The sequence below is a fragment of the Papio anubis genome, chromosome 6 (genome assembly GCF_008728515.1).
Source record: "Papio anubis isolate 15944 chromosome 6, Panubis1.0, whole genome shotgun sequence".
Taxonomy (NCBI): domain Eukaryota; kingdom Metazoa; phylum Chordata; class Mammalia; order Primates; family Cercopithecidae; genus Papio; species Papio anubis.
The window spans coordinates 161,943,762-161,967,948 of record NC_044981.1 but is presented as its reverse complement, the minus strand read 5'-3'; the positions used below and the strand labels follow the sequence as shown (position 1 = coordinate 161,967,948).

The window sequence follows — 24,187 nt, the reverse complement described above, 5'->3', positions numbered from 1 at the left end:
CAGAATCAACACAGTTCTAAATCATTTAGAGATGGCTAAGTTCTATGAAGTAAACTGTGGAAAAGAAGAGTAACATATATATTACATGACTGTGTTATGAGGACTTTCTTGAACTTCGCTTTTATGTCCTTGATAAATGAAATCCAATTTACCTGTGATCTTTTCTTTTAGATATGAGAGAAAACTATATCATCTTATGTAAATAATAGTTATGCTAGTATATATATTGATATTTCTCATGTCTCTAAAATGAAATACAAGGAAGGTACTTTACAAGTTGTTACATTTTCTATAGGAGAAGAACACCTGCAGTTCACACTGTGGCTTTTTAAGTCATCACTTTTCATTTATGGAATTGGAAAGCTTCGTGTTAATGTCACTGATGGTGACGGTGATGGGATGGTGTCATTCTGTTTATATATAATTAAGTACAAAAGATTATACTACAACATTGTGTGTCAGAAAATGTGATTACGAGTTACTAAAAATCATTATAATCTCTCAGAGAAGAAAATGATTGCTTTTCCTTTTTTTTTTTTTTTTTTGATATGGCTTGTGAACTTATATGTGACCCCCATTTTTTATTTCTGATGAAAAATATCACAAGTATGTTGTTCTTTATATCTTCCAACCATACAGTGATTTGTAGTTTATTTCACGTGTTGTCATCAGTAACTCTGCAAAGTAGTGGGTTTATTAGCGCAGATCAGTTAACATGGTACTCCGGTTCTTGGTTACATGACTCATGTTCTTCCACAAATGCCTAGCTTTTGATGCTTAAAACATATATAGTAAGAATGAAGATAAAACAAACTGATTTTGGAAACCGTATTTAATAGTTAGACAAAGAGATTTTAAACCTCTGGTCAAAGTAGCAATTTCTAGCATTTTAGCACTCTTTTCGTGACAAAATAAAAATGTTCTGTATGCAAAAACATTATTATCTGTGTCTTAATCATCACAGAATCATTTTGGAATGATTTTATTTTTCAGTAATGTAAAATAAATATTAGATGTGGTCTCTTATTGTCAAGAAATTTATATTTAGTTAAGAAGCTAAGTCCTTCACATGTGTCCAGCTATCAGTGGAAGGCAGAAGAGAGTTAATGTTAAGTTGAATGGACAGGAACAAAACAATTTATTGAGCATTCTCTCTGTGTCAGAATTATCCATATCTCATTTAATCCTGACATTATCCTAAATCATCTCATTTTAAAACCATAAGGTAGGCAAGTTTGGAAAGGTAAAGAAACCCATGTATGGTTGGGAAGTGAAGCTAAGATTTGAAAACAGATCTATTAACTCCAAACCTGTCTTCCTTATTTCTGTCATATTCTGCTTTCCCAACAGGAAAAGAACATAGAAAAGTTCCGAGACAAGAGAGATCAGTGGGCTTATTGCTCTTGAGAGGACTCTCGGACTAGAAGTTGAGCTGAGTCTTGAAGGACTTGGTATTTGGAAATACGGGGGTCATCTTCTGTGGCAGGAGTATGGCAGGCACACTTGCGTCTCAACGTCATTGTGCAGGCTGAGCCCTCTGCTTGGAGTTTTCTTCCTGGGTGGCTGCTTTGTTTGTTTTAGCTCACCTTCTCCGGGAGACTGCTGCAACCACGCTTTTTTATACCGCATCCTGCTCCCTATCCTCTTCCCTCATTGCCTTCTGGTTCCCCTTATCCTGGTCTGCATTCTCCCAACCAAACGTTTCCAACTTGCTCTATGATGTAGTTATTTATCAAGTTGATTGACGGTCACCTGCGTTTAGAATACAACTTCATGAATACAAGGATTGTTGTCTCTTTTTTATTCTCCAAGCTATTGTAAACATAAAGAACTGTGACAGGCACTTAGTAGGTGCTCAGTAAATATTTGTTGGAAGATAAAAGGACTTTGAGTTAATAGTGAGCAAAACGTATTTGAGAGTGTAGTGAAACTAGCCTTATTGGAGTGAAGAGTCTTATGTGTTACAGATTCCAGTTGGATAAATAGTGCCAAACCAGATTAGAACAAAGGAATTTGTTATTTTGTAAGAACGAGAGTTTTCTACAAGATTTTATTTTAAATAACAATGTATTAATTTAATGACGTAAAAGTAATATCCTCATATCGTTTTGTTGCATTTAAATGCTCTCTTGAGTGTTTTTGGTTTTACCTGGTAAAATTGACTTCATAGGGAAATTAGCTATCTTGCGTATTTAAAAAGTCCCTAAGTAAGGCAAGCTTCAAGGTTGGCTGATTAATTTGGCTGGAAATGTCTCTGAAGACTCAATTTCTCATGTCTTTCCCCTCCCTCTGTTTCTCCTTCCCATCCCTTTCTCTCTCCCTTTCCCCTCCAACCCCTTTCCTCTCCTGTCTCCCCTCTGTCTTCCTTGCTATATTGTTGTTGATTTCAGGTTGATGCCCTCCTGATTATAATGTGGCTGCCACCACTGGCTAGGTCCGAAAAGCTTTCTTGTTTGTGGTTCTCTCAAACCCATGAAATTTAAGTCATTTTCTTCAGTCTGATTGGGCCAATGGAGACATTTATTGAGTGTCTGGCATGAAGTAGAACTTTTGGTAAATACTTGTGGATGAATTGTTAAGATTGTATAATTGTTAGAGATGCTAGAAATGGCTGGGGGAGGCTGAATGTACTGCTTCAACTCCTAAGATACAGATGTATATAAAAAAGATAAGTGGTTTATGAATGTTCATGGAAATACTTATCTCCCATAAAAGGAAGATAGGTGTGCTTCACTTAGAAATATTAAAATAACTGGCCAGGCACGGTGGCTCATGCCTGTAATCCCAGCACTTTGGGAGGCCAAGGTGGGCGGATCACAAGGTCAGGAGATCGAGACCATCCTGGCTAATAATAACTACAGTCTGAAAGGCAAACTGAGATGGATAGTGTTGAAGGATAGAGGTGCAGTGAAGTCAATCACAAAGGTCTCCATAATACCAGTGTGTGACTTAGATTTCTTTTCTTATCCAATGGAATGAGCACAGAAAGCAGGCTACTTATTCATGGAAGATTTAGTAAAAATGACCCTATGTTAAACTTCAAGGAAATGATCAGTCAATTAAAGTAGAAACTGTTCAAAATGCATTCTCAGGAACTTTGTAGCTAGTTCATAGGAAAATCACAATTTAGAATTTGGAATGCAAAATGTGGTTTTCAATATTAATTTCGAATATAGGCATTAAATGATCACTTTTCTTTATTCTGGATTTCTTCTTTGTTAATTATATATATATACACACATACACACCATGGAATACTACTATGTTTGTTGTGTGTATTACACACATACACACATGCACACACCCCACATTTTTTTTATCCACTCATTGATTGCTGAACATTTGGGCTGGTTCAATATTTTTGCAACTGTAAATTGTGCTGCTGTAAACATGCATGTACAGGTATCTTTTTTCTATAATGATTTCTTTTCCTCTGGGTAAATACCCAGGAATGGGATTGGTGGATCCAATGGTAGATCTACTTATTTCTTTCATGAATCCCCACACTGTTTTCCATAGAGGTCGTACTAGTTTAAATTCCCATCAGCAGTGTAAGAGTATTCCCTTTTCACCACATCCACTCCAACATCAATGGTTTTTAAATTTTTTTATTATGACCATTCTTGCAGCAGTAAGGTGGCATCTCATTGTGGTTTTGATTTGCATTTCCCTGGTCATTAGTGATGTTGAGCATTTTTTCATAGGTTTTCTGCCCATTCGTGTATCTTCTTTTGAGAATTGTCTATTCATGTCCTTAGCCCACTTTTTGATGGCATTGCTTTTTTTCTTGCTGATTTGAGTTTCCTTGTAGATTGTGGATATTAGTCCTTTCTCAGATGTACAGATTGCAAAGATTTTCTCTCACTCTGTGTGTTGTCTGTTTACTCGGCTGATTATTTCTTTTGCTATGCAGAAGCTTATTAGTTTAAGGAAGTCCCATCTATCTTTGCTTTTGTGGCATTTTTTCTTTTGGGTTCTTAGTCGTGAAGTCTTTGCCTAAGCCAGTGTCTAGAAGGGTTTTTCTGATGTTATCTTCTAGAATTTTTATGGTTTCAGGTCTTAGATTTAAATCTTTGATTCCATCTTGAGTTGATTTTTGTATAAGATGAGAGATGAGGATCCAGTTTCATTCTTCTACAATTATCCCAGCACTGTTTGTTGAATAGGGTGTTCTTTCCCCACTTTAATTTTTTGTTTGCTTTGTCAAAAATCAGTTGACAGTATATGGCCTTATTTATTGGTTCTCTATTCTGTTTGCATTGGTCTATATGTCTATTTTTATACCAGTACTATGCTGTTTTGATGACTTTGGCCTTATAGTATAGTTTGAAGTTGGGTAATGTGATGCCTCCAGATTTGTTCTTTTTGCTTAGCCTTTCTTTGGCTATGTGGGCTCTTTTTTGGTTCCATATGAATTTTAGGATTTCTTTTTCTAGTTCTGTGAAGAATGATGGTGGTATTTTGATGGGAAGTGCATTGAATTTGTAGATTACTTTTGGCAGTCTGGTTATTTTCACTGTATTGATTCTACCCATCCATGAGCATGGGATGTGTTTATACTGTCTATGATTTCTTTCAGCAGTGTTTTGTAGTTTTCCATGTAGCAGTCTTTCACCTCCATGGTTAAGTATATTCCTAAGTATTTTATTTTTTTGCAGCTATTGTAAAAGGGGCTGGGTTCTTGATTTGATTTTCAGCTTGGTCGCTGTCAGTGTATAGCAGGGCTACTGATTTGTGTATATTATTTTTATATCCTGAAACTTTGCTGAATTCATATACCAGTTTTAGGAGCTTTTTGGATGAGTCTTTAGGGTTTCCTAGGTATGTGATCATGTCATCATCAAACAGTGACAGTTTGACTTCTTCTTTACCAGTTTAGATGACCTTTCTTTCTCTTGTTTCATTGCTCTGGCTAGGACTTCCAGTACTATGTTGAACAGAACTGGTGGAAGTGGGCATCCTTGTCTTGTTCCAGTTCTCAGAGGGAATGCCTTCAGTTATTCACATTCAATATAATGTTGGCTGTGGGTTTGTCATAGATGGCTTTTATTACCTTAAGGTATGTCCCTTCTATGTCAGTTTTGCTGAGGGTTTTAATCATAATGGGATGCTGGATTTTGTCCAATAGTTTTTCTGCATCTGTTGAGTTGATCGTGTGATTTTTGTTTTTGATTCTGTTTATGTGGTGTGTCACATTTATTGACTTGTGAATGCTAAACCATCCCTGCATCCCTGGTATGAAACCCGCTTGATCATGGAGGATTATCTTTTTAACGTGCTGTTGGATTTGGTTAGCTAGGACTTTTGCATCTATGTTCACCAGGGATATTTGTCTATAGTTTTATTTTTCTTGGTTGTTAAGTTTTTTCCTGGGTTTGGTATCAGGGTGATACTGGCTTCATAGAATCATTTAGGGAGGATTCCCTCTTTCTCTATCTTGCGGAATAGTGTCAACATGATTGGTACCAATTCTTCTTTGAATGTCTGATAGAATTCAGCTGTGAATCCATTTGGTCCTGGACTTTTTTGTTGGTAACTTTTTAATTACCATTTCGATCTTGTTGCTTGTTATTAATCTGTTCAGAGTTTCTGTTTCTTCCTGGTTTAATCCTGGAGGGTTGTATATTTCCAGGAATTTATCCATCTCCTCTAGGTTTTCTAGTTTATGTACATAAAGATGTTCACAGTAGCCTTGAATAATCTTTTGTATTTGTGTGGTGGTGTTTGTAATAGCTCACGTTTTGTTTCTTATTGAGCTTATTTGGATCTTCTCTCTTCTTTTCTTGGTTAATCTTGCTAATGGTCTCTAAATTTTATTTATCTTTTCAAATAACCACCTTTTTGTTTCATTTATCTTTGTATTTTTTTGTTTGTTTGTTTCAGTTTCATTTAGTTCTGCTCTGATCTTGCTTATTTCTTTTCTTCTGTTGGATTTGGGTTTGTTTTGTTCTTGTTTCTTTAGCTCCTTGAGGTGTGACCTTAGACTGTCTACCTGTGCTCTTTCAGACTTCTTGATGTAGGCACTTAATGCTGTACACTTTTCTCTTAGTACCACTTTTTCTGTATCCTAGAGGTTTTGATAGATTGTGTCACTATTATAGTGTAGTTCAAGCCCAGTGATCATTAATTCGCAGTTTATTTAACTTCTGCGTATTTGTTTGATTTTGAGGGTTCCTTTTGGAGTTGATTTCCAATTTTATTCCACTGTGATCTGAGAGAGTCCTTGCTATAATTTTGATTTTCTTAAATTTGCTGAGATTTGTTTGATGGCCTATCTTACGGTCTGTCTTGGAGAATGTTCCATGTGCCAATGAATAGACTGTATATTCTGCAGTTGTTGGGTAGGATGTTCTGTAAATATCTGTTAAGTCCATTTGTTGTAGGGTATGGGGTAAGTCCATTGTTTCTTTGTTGACTTCCTGTCTTGATGACCTGTTTAGTGCTGTCAGTGGAGTATTGAAGTCCACCACTATTATTGTGTTGTTATCTATCTCATTTCTTAGGTCTTTTGTAAATTTGGGTGCTCCAGTGTTAGGTGCATATATATTTAGGATTGTGATATTTTTCTGTTGGAATAGTTCTTTTATCATTATATAATGTCCCTCTTTGTCTTTCTTAACTGCTGTTGCTTTAAAGTTTGTCTTGTCTGATGTAAGAATAGCTACTCCTGCCACTCGCTTTTAGTGTCCATTTGCACGTAATATCTTTTTCCACTCCTTTACTTTAAGTTTATGTGAGTTCTTATGAGTCAGGTGAGTCTCTTGAAGACAGCAGATATTTGGTTGGTGAATGTATTTTTAAATTTTTTGGAGACTGGGTCTTGCTCTGTCCCCCAGGATGGAGTTCAGTGGTGTGATCTTGGCTCACTGCAGCCTCTACTTCCTGGGTTCAAGGAATTCTTATGCCTCGGCCTCTCGAGTAGCTGAGATTACAGGTATATGCCACCACACCCAGCTAATTTTTGTATTTTTAGTAGACATGGGGTTTCCCCATGTTGGCCAGGCTGGTCTTGAACTCCTGTCCTCAAATGATCCACCCGCCTCGGAGTCCCAAAGTGGCATGAACCACCTCGTCCGGCCTTGGTTGGTGAATTCTCACCCATTCTGCCATTCTGTATCTTTTCAGTGGAATATTTAGGCCATTCACATTCAATGTCAGTATTGAGATATGAGGTACTATTTTATTCGCCCTGCTATTTATTGAATACCTTGGGTATTTTTCATTGTGTTGTTGTTTTATAGGTCCTGTGAGGATTAGGCTTTAGAGAGGTTCTATTTTGGTGTGTTTTGAGGATTTGTTTCAAGATTTAGAGTTTCTTTTATTAACAGCAGTTCTCATAGTGCTGGCTTGGTAGTGGCGAATTCTCTTGGCATTTGTTTGTCTGAAAAAGTCTTTATCTTTCCTTCGTTTTTGAAGCTTAGTTTCACTAGATACAAAATTCTTGGCTGATAATTGTGTTGTTTGTTTAAGGAGGCTAAAGATAGAATCCCAGTGCCTTATGGCCTGTAGGGTTTCTGCTGAGAAATCTGCTGTTAGTCTGACAAGTTTTTCTTTATAGGTTACCTGCTGCTTTTGCCTCACAACTCTTATGATTGTTTCCTTCATCTTGACTATAGATAATCTGATGACTGTGTGCCTCGGCAATGATCTTTTTGCAATGAATGTCTCAGGTGTTCTTTGACCTTCTTGCATTTGGATGTCTAGATCTCTAGCAAGGCTGGGGAAGTTTTCTTCAATTGTTCCCTCAAATATGTTTTCCAAACTTTTAGATTTATTTTCTTCCTCAGGAACACCAGTTATTCTTAGGTGTGGTTGTTTAACATAATTTTAAATTTCTTGGAGGCTTTGTTCATTTTTTAAATTCTTTTTTTCTTTGCCTTTGTTAGATTGGGTTAATTTGAAAGTCTTGTCTTTGAGTTCTGAAGTTCTTCTATTTGTTTGATTCTATTGCTGTGATTCTCCAGTGCATTTTGCAATTCTCTAAGTGTCTCCTTCATTTCCAGAAGTTGTGATTTTTTTCTTTCTTTTTTTTTTTTAGTTATGCTATTTCACTGGAGATTTTTCCATTGATATCCTATATCATTTTTTTGATTTCTTTAAGTTGGATTTCACCTTTCTCTGGTGCCTCCTTAATTAGCTTAATAGTTGGCCTGAATTCTTTTTCTGGCAATTCAGAGATTATATCTTGCTTTAGCTCCATTGCTGGTGAGCTGGTGTGATCTTTTGGGGGTGTCAAAGAACCTTGTTTTGTCATATTACCAGAATTGTTTCTCTGGTTCCTTCTCATTTGGGTAGACTATGTCAGAGGGAAGGTCTGGGACTCAAGGGCTGCTCTTCAGATTCTTGTGTCCCATGGGGTGCTCCCTTGATGTGATTTTCTTCCCCTTCCCCTAGGAATGGGGCCTCCTGAGAGCCGAACTGCAACAATTATATTTCTCTTCTGGATCTAGCCACACAGCAGAGGTACTAGGCTGCAGCCTGTCACTGGGGAGTATCTGCAGAGAGTCCTGTGATGTGATCTGTCTTTAGGTCTTTCAGCCATGGATACCAGCACCTGCTCCAGTGGAGGTAGCAGGGAGTGAAATGGACTCTGAGGGTCCTTGATTGTGTTTTTGTTTAGTGTGCTGGTTTTGTGTTGGTTCTTCTCCAGTCAGGAGGTGGCACTGTCAATAGTGCATCAGCTGAGGTTGTATAGGGAGAAGACAAGCTTGCTCTAGGGTTGCCTTTGGGTAAATATTCATGTTTCTTCAGTGGTGGGCAGGGTGGGCTTTGACTTTGGCCACCAGGGCAGGTAGAGAAAGACCATCAGGTGGAGGCAGGGTTAGGCATGTCTGATCTCAGACTCTCCTTGGTCAGGGCTTGCTGTGACTACTGCAGGGGACAGGGGTGTGGTTCCTAGACCAATGGAGTTATGTTCCCAGGGGACTTCTGCTGTCACATATAGGTCACCAGAAAAGTGGGGTAAAGCCGGCAGCCACAGGCCTCACTCAGGTCCCATGCGGCCCGCGGCCCAAGAAGCTGGTTGCACACCCACCATGCCCCCAAACACACTGAGTTTATTTCCAGACAGCTTGTGAGCAGGGCTGAGAACTTACCCCAGGGTACAAGCCTCCATCTGAGAAAGCAAGTGAACCCACAGTTCCTCAGCTGTCCCACGGAGCCCACAGCTGCAATCCACCTCCTACAATGGGTCTGTGGATTCTCCAGTTTTGCCTGGGATGTTCCTGTGGTAGTTCTTGGAGCAAAAGTTCACGATGTAGGTTTACACAGGCTACTGTGTCCACCCGAGTGGGAGCTGCAAGTTAAGCCTGCCTCCTATTCACCATTTTCCCAGATTTTGATTTAAAAAATATTTAAAATTAACTTCTTACCATGAAAGCTACACTATTAAGTTCTTGCTGTGAATGGTGTGCTTACTATGAAATCCCCTTAGCGCCTTTTTTTCCTGTAGACTGTTCTTGCTAAGGCTTTTAAAAAGTATTAAAATGAAGTTTGGATCAAAGATGCTTTATCTTTCTCTAAAAATTAAATTTCTCTTTAACAAGCATAGATATTTATTTTCTGAAATTATTTCATCTCTTCATTTCCTAATTTATTCATCCCACTGGAATGCCAGCTTATCGAGATCAGAGATAAGTTCCTGGCACTCAGTGGTCCCTCAGTAAATATTTGTTGAATAAACACCTGTTTACAAAAACCCTATGCTGCATGAAAATTAGTGTCCTCTGGAACTTTTTTCTTTCTTTTCTTTTCTTTCTTTCTTTTTTTTTTTTTTTTTTGCCAATTTGTTCCTCATCAGTACCTCAAAATTTGGTATTCATGGCAATTTTCTTCTTTTCCGTGTTCCTCTAACCTTTTATTTCAAAGAGAGCTTCATTGCTGATCTGAGTGAAGTGCTATTCTGGCACTTCAACTGTGAGTGTGTGCTGGAAGTGTACAGGGAAAAGGGAACATTCTACCCCGTGGGTTCTTAACCTGAAATTCCTGTACGATCTGCAAGGAGTCATGAACTGCATGAGTGGGAAGGGGCCGTATTCCCTCTCTCTTACCTTGAAATGGTCTTTGGGCTGGGGGAGGACGATCTTTTTCAGTAACAATTTATATTGTTAACTTATTTCACTTTGAACTTGTAAGGTGGCAGAAGTTAGGCACCTTGTCCAATGTAATATCGTTAATGACTGCAGGTCTGGACTTCAGACCTTAGTCCATGCTCTAAACCAGCGATTCCCAAACTTTTGGCACCAGGGACCAGTTTTGTGGAAGACAGTTGTTCCACAGACTGGTCGGAGGGGGTGGTTTCAGGTTGATTCAAGCATGTTACATTTGTTGTGCGTTTTATTTATATTATTATTACGTTGTATTATGTAATGAAATAATGATACAACTCACCATGATGTACAATTAGTGGTGGAAGCCTTGAGCTTGTTTTCCTGCAACTAGACAGTCCCATCTGGGGGTGATGGGAGACAGTGACACCTGAGGTGTGTCACTTATGTTCAGGCTACTCTGTAATCTTGTTGTGGTCACTGTCACTGCAGAAAACCCTGCTTCACAAAGACAGGTTGTTGGACATGGAAGCAGGCTTTTCAGTGCTTTTGTGGCAACCTCAGGATATTCCACCAGGACTTTCATCCAGAACATATGGAGATTTGAAGTTGTCTCAAACATATATTTAAAGCCACTGCCATTTGCCATTTCAAGCAGCTGATCCTCTTCTAGCACAGGCAATCAATTCACCAGGCTTATTCACAAGTGGGTGTCGCGGATTCATTCCTTCCCCGGTTCCGGGTTCTTTTGTGGTTGGGAAGTATTGCTCAAGCTCTCCTGAAAGCTGAGGTGGTGATCCTGCATCAACTGGGGAAAAGAAGGTCCTGGCTCTGTCTCTTTCACAGTCTCTGCTAATGTTTGAAACATGTCAGAAATCCCAGTATTCCCTCGTCACCCCTGTAATTCCAGTTTGGTTTTGAATGCAGCCACTTTATCTGCCGACTTGAACACAGCTGTCGTTCTCCCCTGAAGTGACAGATTGAGTTCGTTGAACAGGTTAAATAGGTCACACAACTAAGCAAGTTTTGCAACCCATTTTATGTCACTGAAATGTGCTGCCAATGGTGACTTTTTTTCTAAAAGAAATCTCTGGAGTGGTTTCAAAAACTCTGGCCAGAAATCTACCTTTAGAAAGCATTTCACTTCCGTGTGTGAGAAGGTGTGTGTGCTCTGCGTCCATCTCCTCACAAAGCTGTGCGAACAGATGTGAGTTAAGGGCATGTACTTTAATGTGGTTGATAATTTTAATCACATTCTGCTAAACATTGTTAAGTTCACATGATATTTTTCAGCTAGCCAGCATTTCCCTATGGATGACACAGTGCATAGACTAACATTCAGAAGCAACCTAAGGAGCTCCAGTGGCACAGTTGGTTAGTGCGTGGTACTTATATACAGAAGCGACCTGTTTGACCTGAGTAGTGAAATCAGAAAGCCGTCCAGTCATGGCAGCTGCTCTGTCCGTGTGTATACCAACACAAAATGACCAATTTAGTTTTTCTGATATGTAATCATTCACAGACTAGAATAGTTCTGCAGCTGTGGTGTTGGCTGGCAACAAAAGTGCACATAACATATCCTCATGCACATCCCCCTGAAAAATATATCACACATTAACAAGCATGGTTGCCTTGCTGTCAACATTGGTAGACTCGTCAACCTGGATTGTGTGCCACGGTGATTCATGAGTCCCCTTTTACAGTTGTGTCTCAGTATCCCCTGCTATCTCATTAATTCATCTAGTTATGGTGCTAGCCGAAAGAGGAACACCTGCCACCTTTTGAACTGTAGCCTCTCCTAAAAGTTCCCAGCAGATGTCCTTAGTAGCAGGCAGGATCAACTCTTCACCAACAATAAAGGGTCTTTTAGCTTCAGCAACGCGGTTAGCCACTAAGAATGATGCTCTTGGCCGGGTGTGGTAGCTCATGCCTGTAATCCCTGCACTTTGGGTGGCCAAGGCAGGTGGATCATCTGAGGTCAGGAGTTTGAGACCAGCCTGGCCAACATGATGAAACCCCGTCTCTACTAAAAATACAAAAAATTAGTCAGGCATGGTGGTGGGCACCTGTAGTCCCAGCTACTCAGGAGGCTGAGGCAGGAGAATTGCTTGAACCTGGGAGGCAGAGGTTGCAGTGAACTGAGATTGCACCATTGCACTCCAGCCTGGGCAACAAGAGTGAAACTCCGTCTCAAAAAAAAAAAAGCTCTCAGTGTAGACGCATTTGATGAAGTTGGTTGCCTTTAATAATTGCCTGTGTTCTTGGTGTCCATGTTTTTTAATTTTTTTTTGAAAACTCCAAAGGCTTGTCTTTTTATTTTTATTTATTTATTTATTTTTGAGACGGAGTCTCGCTCTGTTGTCCAGGCTGGAGTACAGTGGCGCCATCTCGGCTCACTGCAACCTCTGCCTCCCGGGTTCAAGTGATTCTCCTGCCTCAGCCTCCCAAGTAGCTGGGATTACAGGTGTGTGCCACCATGCCCAGCTAATTTTTTGTATTTCTAGTAGAGATGGGGTTTCACTGTGTTAACCAGGATGGTATTGATCTGACCTCGTGATCTGCCCAAAGTGCTGGGATTACAGGCGTGAGCCACTGCATCCAGCCAGGCTTGTCTTTTAATGCAGGGTACTTGGTCTCCATGTGGCAATGCAGTTTTGAAGGTTTCATGGCTTCCTTGGATAGCTGGTCACTGCATATACAAAGTGGACTTGGAGAATGTGCATCACCTGTTGCAGTGAACCCGTAATTTAAATAGGACTTGGTATTTTATTTTAAATACAGCTTTCTTTTCGTTGGCAGTCTTAGAGTCTTCTGTTTTCTCATGATTAGGTCTTCCCCCTTTTCAAAGAAGCTCGACAGTGTTGTCTGTCTTTTACTCATTTCGGCTGGGATTGACTTGTGGGCTTACCAAAACTGTGGCTGAGACAAGTGCCTAGTGTGGGAAAGAGGTGCAGATGGAAGTGGTGAATAAAATAATAGGCAGGTCACACGTCGACTGAATAAGTGTCAGATTCTAGGTTAAAGCTGCCACCAGATGCAGCTGTGCAATTTGAAGCACATCAGCTCACTTGCCACTGTAAAGCCTGCCACCAACCAGATGCAGCTTGTCACTTGCCTCTCACTGAGAGAGTTTTGATATGAGTCTGCCAGCAGTTAATTTCCTGTGATCTCTGTGTAGTCAAACCTCTCTGCTAATGTTAATCTGTATTTGCAGCCACTCCCCAGCGCTAGCATCACCACCTCAGCTCCACCTCAGATCATCAGGCATTGGATTCTCATAAGGAGCGCACAGCCTAGATCCTTAGCAAGTGCAGTTCGCAGTAGGGTTTGCGCTCCATGAGAATCGAATGCCACTGCTGACCTGACAGGAGGCGGAGCTCAGGCAGTAATGCCAGCGATGGAGAGCGGTTGTCAATATGGACGAAGCTTCGCTCACTTGCCACCGCCCACCTCCTGCTGTGTGGCCCGGTTCCGAACCCCTGCTCTAAGCCACTGTCCATCATATGTGTTCCCACAGTGCAACTCTATTGTAGAAGAGAAAGTAAAGTTTCTGTCTTCAACATGCTTAAATTTTTCTTGGGCAAGAGAATTCAACTAAATGAAAATTCCAACTATAAGAAATAGGAAGCAATGTTCCCTTACACAAGAAATCGCACTGTGTTCATTAATTTTCTCAGTTAAGTAAAATACTATAGTTTTTAAATATACTAGACTTAACATTGATTTAACTACAATTGAGTGTTAAGTTGGAGAAAATGATTTTCTAAATCAGCTCCTAAGGTGAAAAGCCAGAAATCGGCTATAGGTAAACTTTTTTCTTTCAAATACTTTAAATTGCCCATAAAGCAAAAAATTGTTGATTTTGTAAACACATGTCATAGGCTATCTTATGCACGCTCAAGTTTGAGAAGTACTAACTAAGCAAGACTAAGAGAAAAAGCCAAAGGAACATTTATTTACAGATGTCTGGACATTCACACGGTCCTTGAACTAATTTTCAGATCTGTAGTGGTGACTAGCAGAGGGTAGAAAATTCCATAATGTCATAGCTAGGTCACTGCGTGCAGTCTTGGTATTAAACCTGTTCACACGTTGCTCCTTTTCATTATATACCTTTTAATTGTTTGACTTTTTCAAACATTCTCATTAAATGTTTTAGATCAAAACTTTGAAAAAATTAAAAGCATATATGTCTCTAACTTTAGAATCTGTTAATAAATTTGTTGTAATGGTAAATAGTCTCAGCTTCAGAGAGGATTAGGAGTTGAAGAGTAAATGAAATATTTCTATGGTGCCACTTCAATGTGGAAGATAAGACATTTTTCCCATGACATCGTTACATGTGTTACATTCTTAGGGAAGTCAGAGGCCGTACTCTTAACCATTATGCAACAATGATAAGAAAATATATGAGCAATTATGTGTTAATACAGTAATACAAAAACTGGGTACTGTCGATCTGAATACCTACTGTCCTAAAGCATTGAGCTACATTTTTCGTACGTTAAGTTCGTTCTGATGGTGACAGACAACAGGATTTGATTGCTCAAGAAGACACAGGGACCAAAATGACAGTCCTTGCAGATCTCAAGTTTATTACAGGAAAAAGACAGCAAGGAGCCTGTCAGTGCCGGACTGAGTTCTAGTAGCCTCTCCTCTTAGGGACACACACTTTCTCACAGGTCAGAATCAATGACCTGTGTGTGCAACACTTAGAACCATGGACCGAGAGTGGGTGTCTGCCAGCTTGTTCTACACCTTGTTGGTCACACAGGCATTTTCTTGCCTGTAGTCAGCCCCAGTGGGAGAGCCATCCAGGGATTCTCACCTAGACCCTGTGCAAACCACCCCAGTCTCACTTTACCAATCAGCAATGCTGACAAGCTGGTGTAAACAACCCCCCAACTCCTCAGACACATAGAACAAAGCAGCACTATTATTAGTGGGTATGTTTCACGCCTTGACCAGAGTTCCATGCAGGTACGTTTCTTATTTCAACAGAACAGCTCGCACCAGCTCCAGGTCTGCTGTAACCTTCGAAGCACGAGTGTGAAAGGTCATTTGGGATATTCGTGTGGGTTGTATTGTATAGAATACTGAAGTGTTATCAACCCCATTTTAGGTATGTGTAGTTGAATATACCACAGTGTAGCTATTCTTACAGGCATATCATATCCATTTTAGAACCTCTAGAAAGGTAACGCGGTGGTGGTATTTCAGTTTCCCTGTGAAATTAATGTATACTTCTTAAGTCATAATTTGTTATGTTCAACCTTTACAGTTTTAAAAAATCAGATTTGTAGATTTCATAAGAGGAAGCATTGCAAAAAACCATTCAAGTTTATTGAAAGCAAATGACATATTCTGTATTTTAAAACCTACTCAGTCTCTAATTGTGTTTTTCCCTCTTCCTTCTCTATCCCCAGATGAATCGGCTCCTAAGGAAGTCAGCAGGGTAAGTAACGTGAATATTATTTTTACTACTACAATATAGGAAACGAATCTGTTTTGTTTATTTTTCAGTACCCTAACACATTAAAGTGTTAGAAAGATAATGGCAAAAACTGAGTTCCCTCTCCAAAGTATCACTCGTTAATATGGAATAAAGTTGGTAGAGAGGGTGCAAATTGGAGGCCTCAATTCTGAATACGGCACACAGATGCGTTTTGTTTGGCTGCACGTGCCTGTGGGATTTTCTGAATCAGTTGCCAACATTTAGAAATTGAGACACTGTAGTAAAGGTTGGATTTCTGGCTTCTCTTGAACCCGAAGGTAAGGTCACTCTCCCAGGGCAGCAGTCTCCCCAGGGTGGGAAGCGGAAGCTGCCTTCAGATGCATGATGCTCTCGAGTCAGCCTCAGTCCTCCATGTAGCCGGCTTTACTCATGTCTGCTACCTGCCCAGCCTCTGCCTTTGAGTTCATGCACTTTCTTTTTGGGAGAACAAAAGATGGCAACTCATGTGTTGAAAACATAACATTGCTCAGAAATTTTATAAATATTAAAGGGACTGTTTTCATGGCCTAGTTAACTTTAAAGAGCGTTAGCAAGCTTAAAAACTATGGCAGGTGAGTACTGAAAGCATTTAGCATACTGTTTATGCTATAAAATTATAAGTGATTACATTTGGAAAAATATGTCTTAGTTTTTCCTGGATTACACAAAGATCTTAAGTGTAGATGAAATATTGCAAATAATCAGTTTGAATGGAACTGAATGCAACCTTAGAGATCAGTTTTTATTGTAATATATAAACTGAAAAACTGTTAATAGAATCACATATGCAGATATATTCCTTTATATTTGATCATCTGAAGAAAGAAATCTCTAAAATGACCTGGGCCAGTGCTGGGGGCTGGGGGTTTGGAGATAGGTGAGGGCAGAATTCCTTCTGTCCATAGCAATGTAGGAGACTCTTGAGGTTTCTGTGAGTCTCAGGGTTTCACTGGGTGCCTTTGTTATTAATTTCACATTTGTGGAACTCACAACTGAAGAGTTCCTTGGTCTGGATGCTCAAAAGCTACCAGGAAGTGATAGAGGGGTGGACCTAGAATTTTGGCAGCTGCTAGGAGTAGCAGAAAATGCTAAAAAGTGATGCTTGAGGGTAAGATGGGGACTCTGAAAAGTGAACTTTGGCAGAGTCATAAAATATTAGAGGGTTGATATTGGCACAGCTGCCATGTGTTCAGACAGTGTCATTGACAATACTACATACTGTCTTATAAGGCCATTGGAAAAAATGATGAAACTATATGTAGTGATTTTTCTTTGCTATTATTTATAAGATTCTCTGACATTGTGCCAAATTTGGAGAAAAGTGCATCTGTAATTGAGAAATACTAAAGGTGTGAGCTGATAACCTAGAAATGGTATCAGTTGCCAAGATCTCTATAACGTTTTTTTGAAAACAGGTATCCCGTATCTTGATCAATGCTTATTTGACTAATACTCAGAGTTTCCTTTATGAAATAGTATGCCACTATTTTCAGTAAAGATTCAGATTTAGAAATTCCTCGGGCATCCTTTCGGTAGATGGTGACTGGCCACAGGGCTTCTGTTCTAACGCATCCCTGACAGAAAGCATGCTCTTTAGTTCCACTGAAGGTGATGGTTACACTCTCCGGCAGTTCTGTTGTGTTTTTGTTTTCTTTTTTCTTTCCCCTTTCTCTTTCTCATATACTTTTTTTTTTTTTAATTGAGGCAAAGCCTCACTTCATCACCAAGGCTGAAATGCAGTGGGACAGTCTCAGCTCACTTCAGCCTTGACTGCCCGAGTTCAGATGATCCTCCCACCTCAGCCTTCTAAATAGCTGGGACTATAGGCCTTTGCCACCATGCCCGGCTAATTTTTTTTTTTTAATAGAGATGGGGTTTCTCCATGTTGCCCAAGCTAGTGTCGAACTCCTAGGCTCAAGTGATCTTCCCACCTCAGCCTCCCAAAGTGCTGGGATTACAGGTTTGAGCCACTGAGCCCAGCCTAGGCAGTTCTAATTATTATGAAGTACTTTCTCGTTTAGAACCAAGCAGCCTCCCAAAATGGCCATTTTCCAGTATTTGTTTTGACTTTTATTTCATATGCAAACTCTTTGAGTATAGGGATTATGTTATTTCTTTTCTAGTAAAAGATCTTAGTTTCTAAACTTTATTTTCCACATGCCTCCTTAAGATGTAGGTTTGACATTCTTTGGACATACTATACATTGTTAATATATCTTTAAAACATTGCAACCTTAACACTACAGACTAATTTTGTCTTGAGCCTGGTAAAAGGAGGTGGGATAGATACCTGTCTTAGTTTGAAACCTATGTATCTGTCAATACGGTTTTAATGGAGGGTTAGATTTTTTAAGAAACTACATTGCATTTCTTGTTATTGAACTTGGAGTAAACTGTCATCATTTTTTCGTGAAGTCAGACCTGTAGGTCTTATGTCTCTTCCCCTTCCCTTTTTTCTATTTTTCTTTCCTCTCTTTGTCTCCCTATCTTCTAACCTATCATTCAATGACCATTATTTTTGAGCGTTTGTTTCAGGCATTGTTCTAAGGTGCTGTGGATACAACGGTGAGCAAAATTGACAGGATTCAGGCTGTCATAGTATAGAGGGGAGTTGTGGAAACAGTTCAGAGAATTCGTATGATGTGTATATTGTTTGTGTGTGGGCACATCTATCAGGCAGTGATAAATACTGTGATAAATACATGGAAGAATGAAGCAGAATAAGGGCTTGAGAGTGATGGTGGGCTCAGAGGGTGCTTATTGGCTTGTTGCACATATGCAGTGGTCAAGAGAGGTTAATTTCCTAAGTGAATTTGAGAGGAATCTGAAGGGAATGAGAGAATCAGCAGAAGGAGGAGACAGCAACTGCAGAGGCTCTGAGGTAGGCCATTTTGATGAGCAGAGTGAGTCACGCGGAGACCAGTGAGAAATGAGGTTGGAATGGAATTGGGGGTATTTAGGCCTTCTTCTAGCTGCCGAATCGAGAGTATATACAGTAAGAGTGGAAACCGGTAGACCCAGTGGTAGTCTAGGAGTGCAGGCAGGGGAGGATGATGTCTAGGATTAGGGTTGTAATGGTGAACTAGGATCAGAGGTTGGGTGTAGAAGAAGAAAGAGCAGACAGGTTTTGCTTATGGGAGTGTAAACCACAAAGTATCGGAGACCTGTCACAGTCAACTTAGAAGCTGATTTTGACAAGGTTAAGGACATGCCTATGACATAACCTCAGGAGCTTCTGAGACGTGTCCACAATAGTTGGGCTACAGCTTGGTTTTACACATTTTAGGGAGACATAAGATATCATTCAGTACATATCCCTTGGTTTGGTCTGGAAAGGTGGGACAGCTGGAAGCATGGGGGCCAGGTAGCGTCCAGGTCACGGTCGGATTCAACAATTTTCTGATGGGCAATTGGTTGAATGGTTGAAAGAGTTATTATCAAAGACCTGGAATCAATAGAAAGGGATGTCTGGCTTAAGATAAGGGTTTTAGAGACCAAGCATTTATCATGCAAATGAAGCCTCCAAGTAGCAGGTTTCAGAGCTCTTATCAGAGCTAAAAAGCTACCAGACTCAGCCTCTCCTGGTTCAGAGAAAAGACCTGGAAAGGGAAGGGGTTTCTCTATGGAACGTAGATTTTCCCCACAGGAGACAGCTTTGCAGGGCCATTTCAAAATATGTCAAAGAAATATGTTTGCGTTAAAATACTTCAATTTCTTTCAGGACCTGCTGTCACGTGATGCTGCTGTACTAGAGTCAGGCTGGAGTTTGATGTCTTACAGCCACAAAAAGTCTGTTGCATCAGTCTTAAAACCTGTTTTAGTGTCCAAGCTGGTCAGCTGTGCCTGAATGTCAAAGGGAGGAGGTTATAATGAGGCATGTCCAACCCCCTGCGCCCCAATCACTGCCTGAACTAGATTTTTGGGTCTACTTTGGAATGCCCTTGGCTGAGAAGAGGGTCTTTCAGTCAGTTGGGGAACTTACTGTTTTATTGTTGGCTTGTAGTTGTATATGGTGAGTGAGAAGAGAGGACTCAGTAACGACTCCCAACTTTTTTGGTCTGAGCACTTGAAAGAATAAAATTTCTCTTTACTGTTATGGAGAAGACTGTAGGAGGAATGGCGTTGATTGAGACTGGGACATTAGTAAGTGTAAGGAATCAGATACGGAATTGGAGATTTTTAGAAAGCAAGTGCATATATGGTCAAATTAAAAGAAAAGTTCCTAGGTAGAGATATGCATTTGGGAGTTTGTGGTGTATAAATGATGTTTAAGGCTGTGGGAATAGGTGACACTTCTTAGAGAGCTTATCTGTGGAGAAGAGAGTCAAGACCGAAGCACTAAACTGGACACTCCATTTGTTGAGTGGTGGAGAAGATGTGGAAAAGTCAGCAGAGGAGAGGAAGAAGGAGAAATCAGTGAAGTCAGAGGAGATCAAAAAGTTTCTTTGTCAGCAGATTTTGTTTTAGAATTTTAACTGCAGGACTGTACATTTATTTCACCTTCATTCCATCTTGTTTTGATCCATCTCAACCTGTTGAGATGAGTCTCAGTCTTATTTCTGTTATCTAACATATTATTTATTTCTCTGTGTTTCGAAGCCTCAAATTTGAGTGTTTTTTCCAAGTTGTTTTCCTGTGCCCCCTTTACAATAATTATCATCTAGGAAATGCCAAGTGTGGAAATATCACCTATGAGAATAGTGTGAAATTGTGTCAAATGCGTTGTTGAAACCAGTGTATCTTAACCTACCATATTTTTCTAATCAGTCATTGTCATTTTATCAACAAATATTAGGTGAATCCCAGTTCATCTAGGCTCTTGAGATACATCAAAGACAAACTAGATAGAAATCCCTGCACTCATGGCATTTCCATAATATGGGGTAGAGTCCGTAAACAATAAATAACACATGCACTGTGCTCAGTGGTAATGAGTGCTGTGGAGACAGAAAAGCGAGAGGCAGGGTAGATGATGTGGGGCCAGGCAAGGCTCACTGGGAACACATTTGAGGAAAAACCTAAGGGAAGTGAAGGAGTGAGCCATGCTGAGAACTGAGTAGGAGCTTTCCAAGCAGGTGGTACAGGAAGTGCAAAGGCCCCGAGACAGGAGTATGCTTGGCACATTGCTGGAGGCATAGCAAGGCGGCCATCTTGGCTAGATCTGAGTGAGCGAAGGAAGGAGCCTTGGTCAGAGATGATGCAGCTGGGGGAGATTTGAGGGATACTCTATCAGTCATATCTCTATTGGTCGTTTGTTCCCATCTAATCCACAGTATTAATCCTTTATGTTATTATTACTGTTACTCTTTTTAAGTGGTTTCAGCTCCTAAGTCAAAAAGATTTCTGACAAGAACAGGGAGATAAAAATGTCAGAATAAAAAGAGTATTTGGATGCTGAGTTGCTAGCAAATGCCAACCTCCAGCCAGGTCTCAAATTCTTGAGTATAGACTTAGCCCCCAAGATGCTCTAGTATTTTTCATCACACTCTTGTATTTAATGTTTTCAAGAAGAAATCTGAGACCATTCTGATTCTTAGTAAATGTTGCCTTTTTCATTTCTGAATGTATTTGTAAGTGTCTCATTTGCTCTTTGAATTTGTTATTTTCACTAGGTCATGTAGATGCTTTAATTTTGAGTAATTTAACCTAGTATGTGGTGAGCTTTCTCAATCAGTTTCAAAGTCCTTTTTAGTTCAGGGTATTATGCCACTTGTTTCTTGGTGCATCTGTTCTTTCGCATTTATTTCGTTCTCTTTAAGATCACCAGAAATACCGATGTCTTTCTCCTTTCCTGGTTCTTTTACTACGCATTCTAGAACCTCTCAGATTTATTCTCTTCGTCATTGACTTGAACTTCTCTACTGTTTCTCATTCTGCTTGAATTAATAATGACTCTTTTAAAATTAAAGGTTACTTCTGTATTTTGGGTGTTTCTTCTTCATTTCAATCTGTCTTATACTATTTGATAATCTCTCATTGTTAATTCTTTAATTATCTTGAGAGTGTAAAACAGATGCTTTCCTTAATATTTTTGCATACCTTCCTTCTCACATGACATCCCAAATTCGCTTCTATCCTCTGTATTAGTATAATACTAAGGCTTTGGATATTTTTGTTTTGTTTTGTTTTGTTTTCTTCTTTTTGTCTTATGTGTTGAGGAGTCATTTGCTGATTTTTTTTTAAAAACTGTATTTATCCTTGAGTGATGTTAGGTCTGCTCTTCATTAATAGATTATCCTTATCTCTGTTTACTATTCATGTAAATGTCCTTAGCATCTTCCTGTTTAGTGTGTTGGAGGGCTAGATAATGAGCATCAGTGGCACCAGTTCAGTCTGGAGTGACCGAGGGGAACCCCAAGGAAACTGGAGTTGTGGCCATTCTCCTGGGGGAGCTGATCACAGTGATTTTTCTCTAGGTTGATTGAAACAAATTGCTGTACTGGAATCCAGATTTCATTATCTTGTCTTCCTTTTAACCTGGCATGGTGAACAGCAGGACTGTATCCATTTTATTTAGTGTTTCTGTATGCCAAGTTTTAAAAGAAATGCGTAATTCAGTTAGTGAATCATTAAGTTTCTCTGGATTTCTATTCCGTGTGTTTCTAAATACAGGGCCCTGTTGCAGACATGAGCATGAACTCACATCCAACTCTCAGCATATTAAATGGGATCTTGTGTCATTACTTTCCCCAGAATATTTTTTTATGGACTTGATGCAACAGTGTAATTTTCCTGGGAAGGAGACATTTTCATTAAGTTCTTAGTGAATGTTTTAAAGTTGGCTTCATTGGTATGTCTAGCCAAATTGTCTTGAATTTTGTGGCATGTAGCAGCCATAGTTGCCTAATTTCATCACTAATTCAGCTTTCTCCTTTTCACTTTTGTTTATTTCATATGAGAAGGGGGAGATTTTCCTAGGATGTTAACTTGAAAATATTTATTTTTCCTGGTGTAACCAGTCTTTTCTTCGTATTTATAAAATTTCTGTTACTGCATTTAAGAAATTTCTGAATCATCTATTAATACTTATGACCATATATTCTACAGATTAATTTTATATTATGTTATAATCAGTTTTGTTATAGGAAACAGTATTATTAGGAGGGCAGGAAGGTTTCAGTTAGGGCAAAAATGTGAAAAATGGAAAAATGGTTTCTTTCAGAGGAGTTTGAGAATAGAAGGGGTTTGCACATGCTAGTGAGTTCCAGGGCACAGTGGAAGGAATTGGTCAGCAGCGGGGGAGTGGACAGGTGGGCCGGCCTGGCAGATGTGTGGAGTAGCAGAGGATGAGGTCCAGGGATGCGGGTGCATGTGTAGAGCTTAATTTTCCTACTGTTTGATGGAAGCTCGAAAAAGCAGTAGCCCAAAGACACTTAGAAACTCACTCGCTCTGTTTCTCTCTCTTTTGCTTTTTTCTCTTTTTCTCAATGTCAGGCATTTATTTAAAATTTTTCCTTATCGAGTCCAGTTTTATTTGGTTGAAGCCGTACTTCTCTGTAATAGTAATGTCATTAAAAATTTAGGATGTTAGATGTATGTCTGAATACTTACAAATACTAACAGTAGAATTAGAACCTCATTTAGCCTAACAAGAAGTTGCATAAAATGTTTTTTTTTTCTTGTTTCTGACTTTTATTTTAGGATTGAGGATACATGTGCAGGTTTGTTACATGGGTAAATTGCATGTCACAGTTTACCCATGTAAATGGTGGGGGTCATTGTACAGGTTACTTCATCACCCAGTAATAAGCATAATACTCGATGGTAGTTTTTCAGATTTTTCCTTCAAAATGTTTTTACTGCAAATTTGAACTGGAAGAACCATGCTAAGTTTACACAGAAGGATAAAAGTTTATATGAAGGTGAACATTACTTCTTTTTTTTTTTTTTTTTTTTTTGAGACGGAGTCTCACTCTGTCGCCCAGGCTGGAGTGCAGTGGCCGGATCTCTGTTCACTGCAAGCTGCGCCTCCCGGGTTCACGCCATTCTCCTGCCTCAGCCTCCCGAGTAGCTGGGACTACAGGCGCACGCCACCTCGCCCGGCTAGTTTTTTGTATTTTTTAGTAGAGACGGGGTTTCTCCATGTTAGCCCGGGTTTCACCGGGTTAGCCAGGATGGTCTCGATCTCCTGACCTCGTGATCCGCCCATCTCGGCCTCCCAAAGTGCTGGGATTACAGGCTTGAGCCACCACGCCCGGCGAATAGAATTTTCTTAAAGTCGATTGCAGTAATGTTAGAGAAGACACTCCCAGTACATGGTTGTGAAAGCCATCATTTCTTTAGTGATTATTTATGTTATTTTATTTTTTCTATTAAATATGACCTTTCTTGGCTGATTGGCTACCGTGTTTTCCTTTGCTTCAAGATACAGACTTGATGAGATGTCTTTACATGGCAGGTGTTCTAGATTTTTTTCTCTCCACTTAATTGTCAGCTCTAACCTTGTCTCCATCATTCTTAATTATAGTGGCCTCTATATTTTTGAGAAGACTGAGGTAATGTGATGTGAGCCCTTGTTGTTTTGTTATTCTGTATATCAAAATGTCTTTCCATCGACTCTCTTCTTGTTTCTGTATTTGGGGTTGAGCATCACACTGGAATTTACCTTTTGAAGACTACTTCCAACACCTGCTCTTGGATCCTGTTC

The 24,187-nt window shown here is 39.6% G+C and overlaps 1 protein-coding gene across 10 annotated transcripts in view; it reads left to right on the top strand.

The window, feature by feature from the left end:
* The window catches only part of PDE10A (phosphodiesterase 10A), a 665,278-nt gene that overhangs the window by 509,616 nt on the left and 131,475 nt on the right, over positions 1-24,187 (top strand). For all 10 annotated transcript variants that reach the window (XM_021936902.2, XM_021936910.2, XM_021936903.2 and 7 more), the window contains one exon: positions 15,473-15,501. In XM_021936902.2, the coding sequence (XP_021792594.2) occupies positions 15,473-15,501 (29 nt within the window). The remainder of the gene's footprint in view (positions 1-15,472; positions 15,502-24,187) is intronic.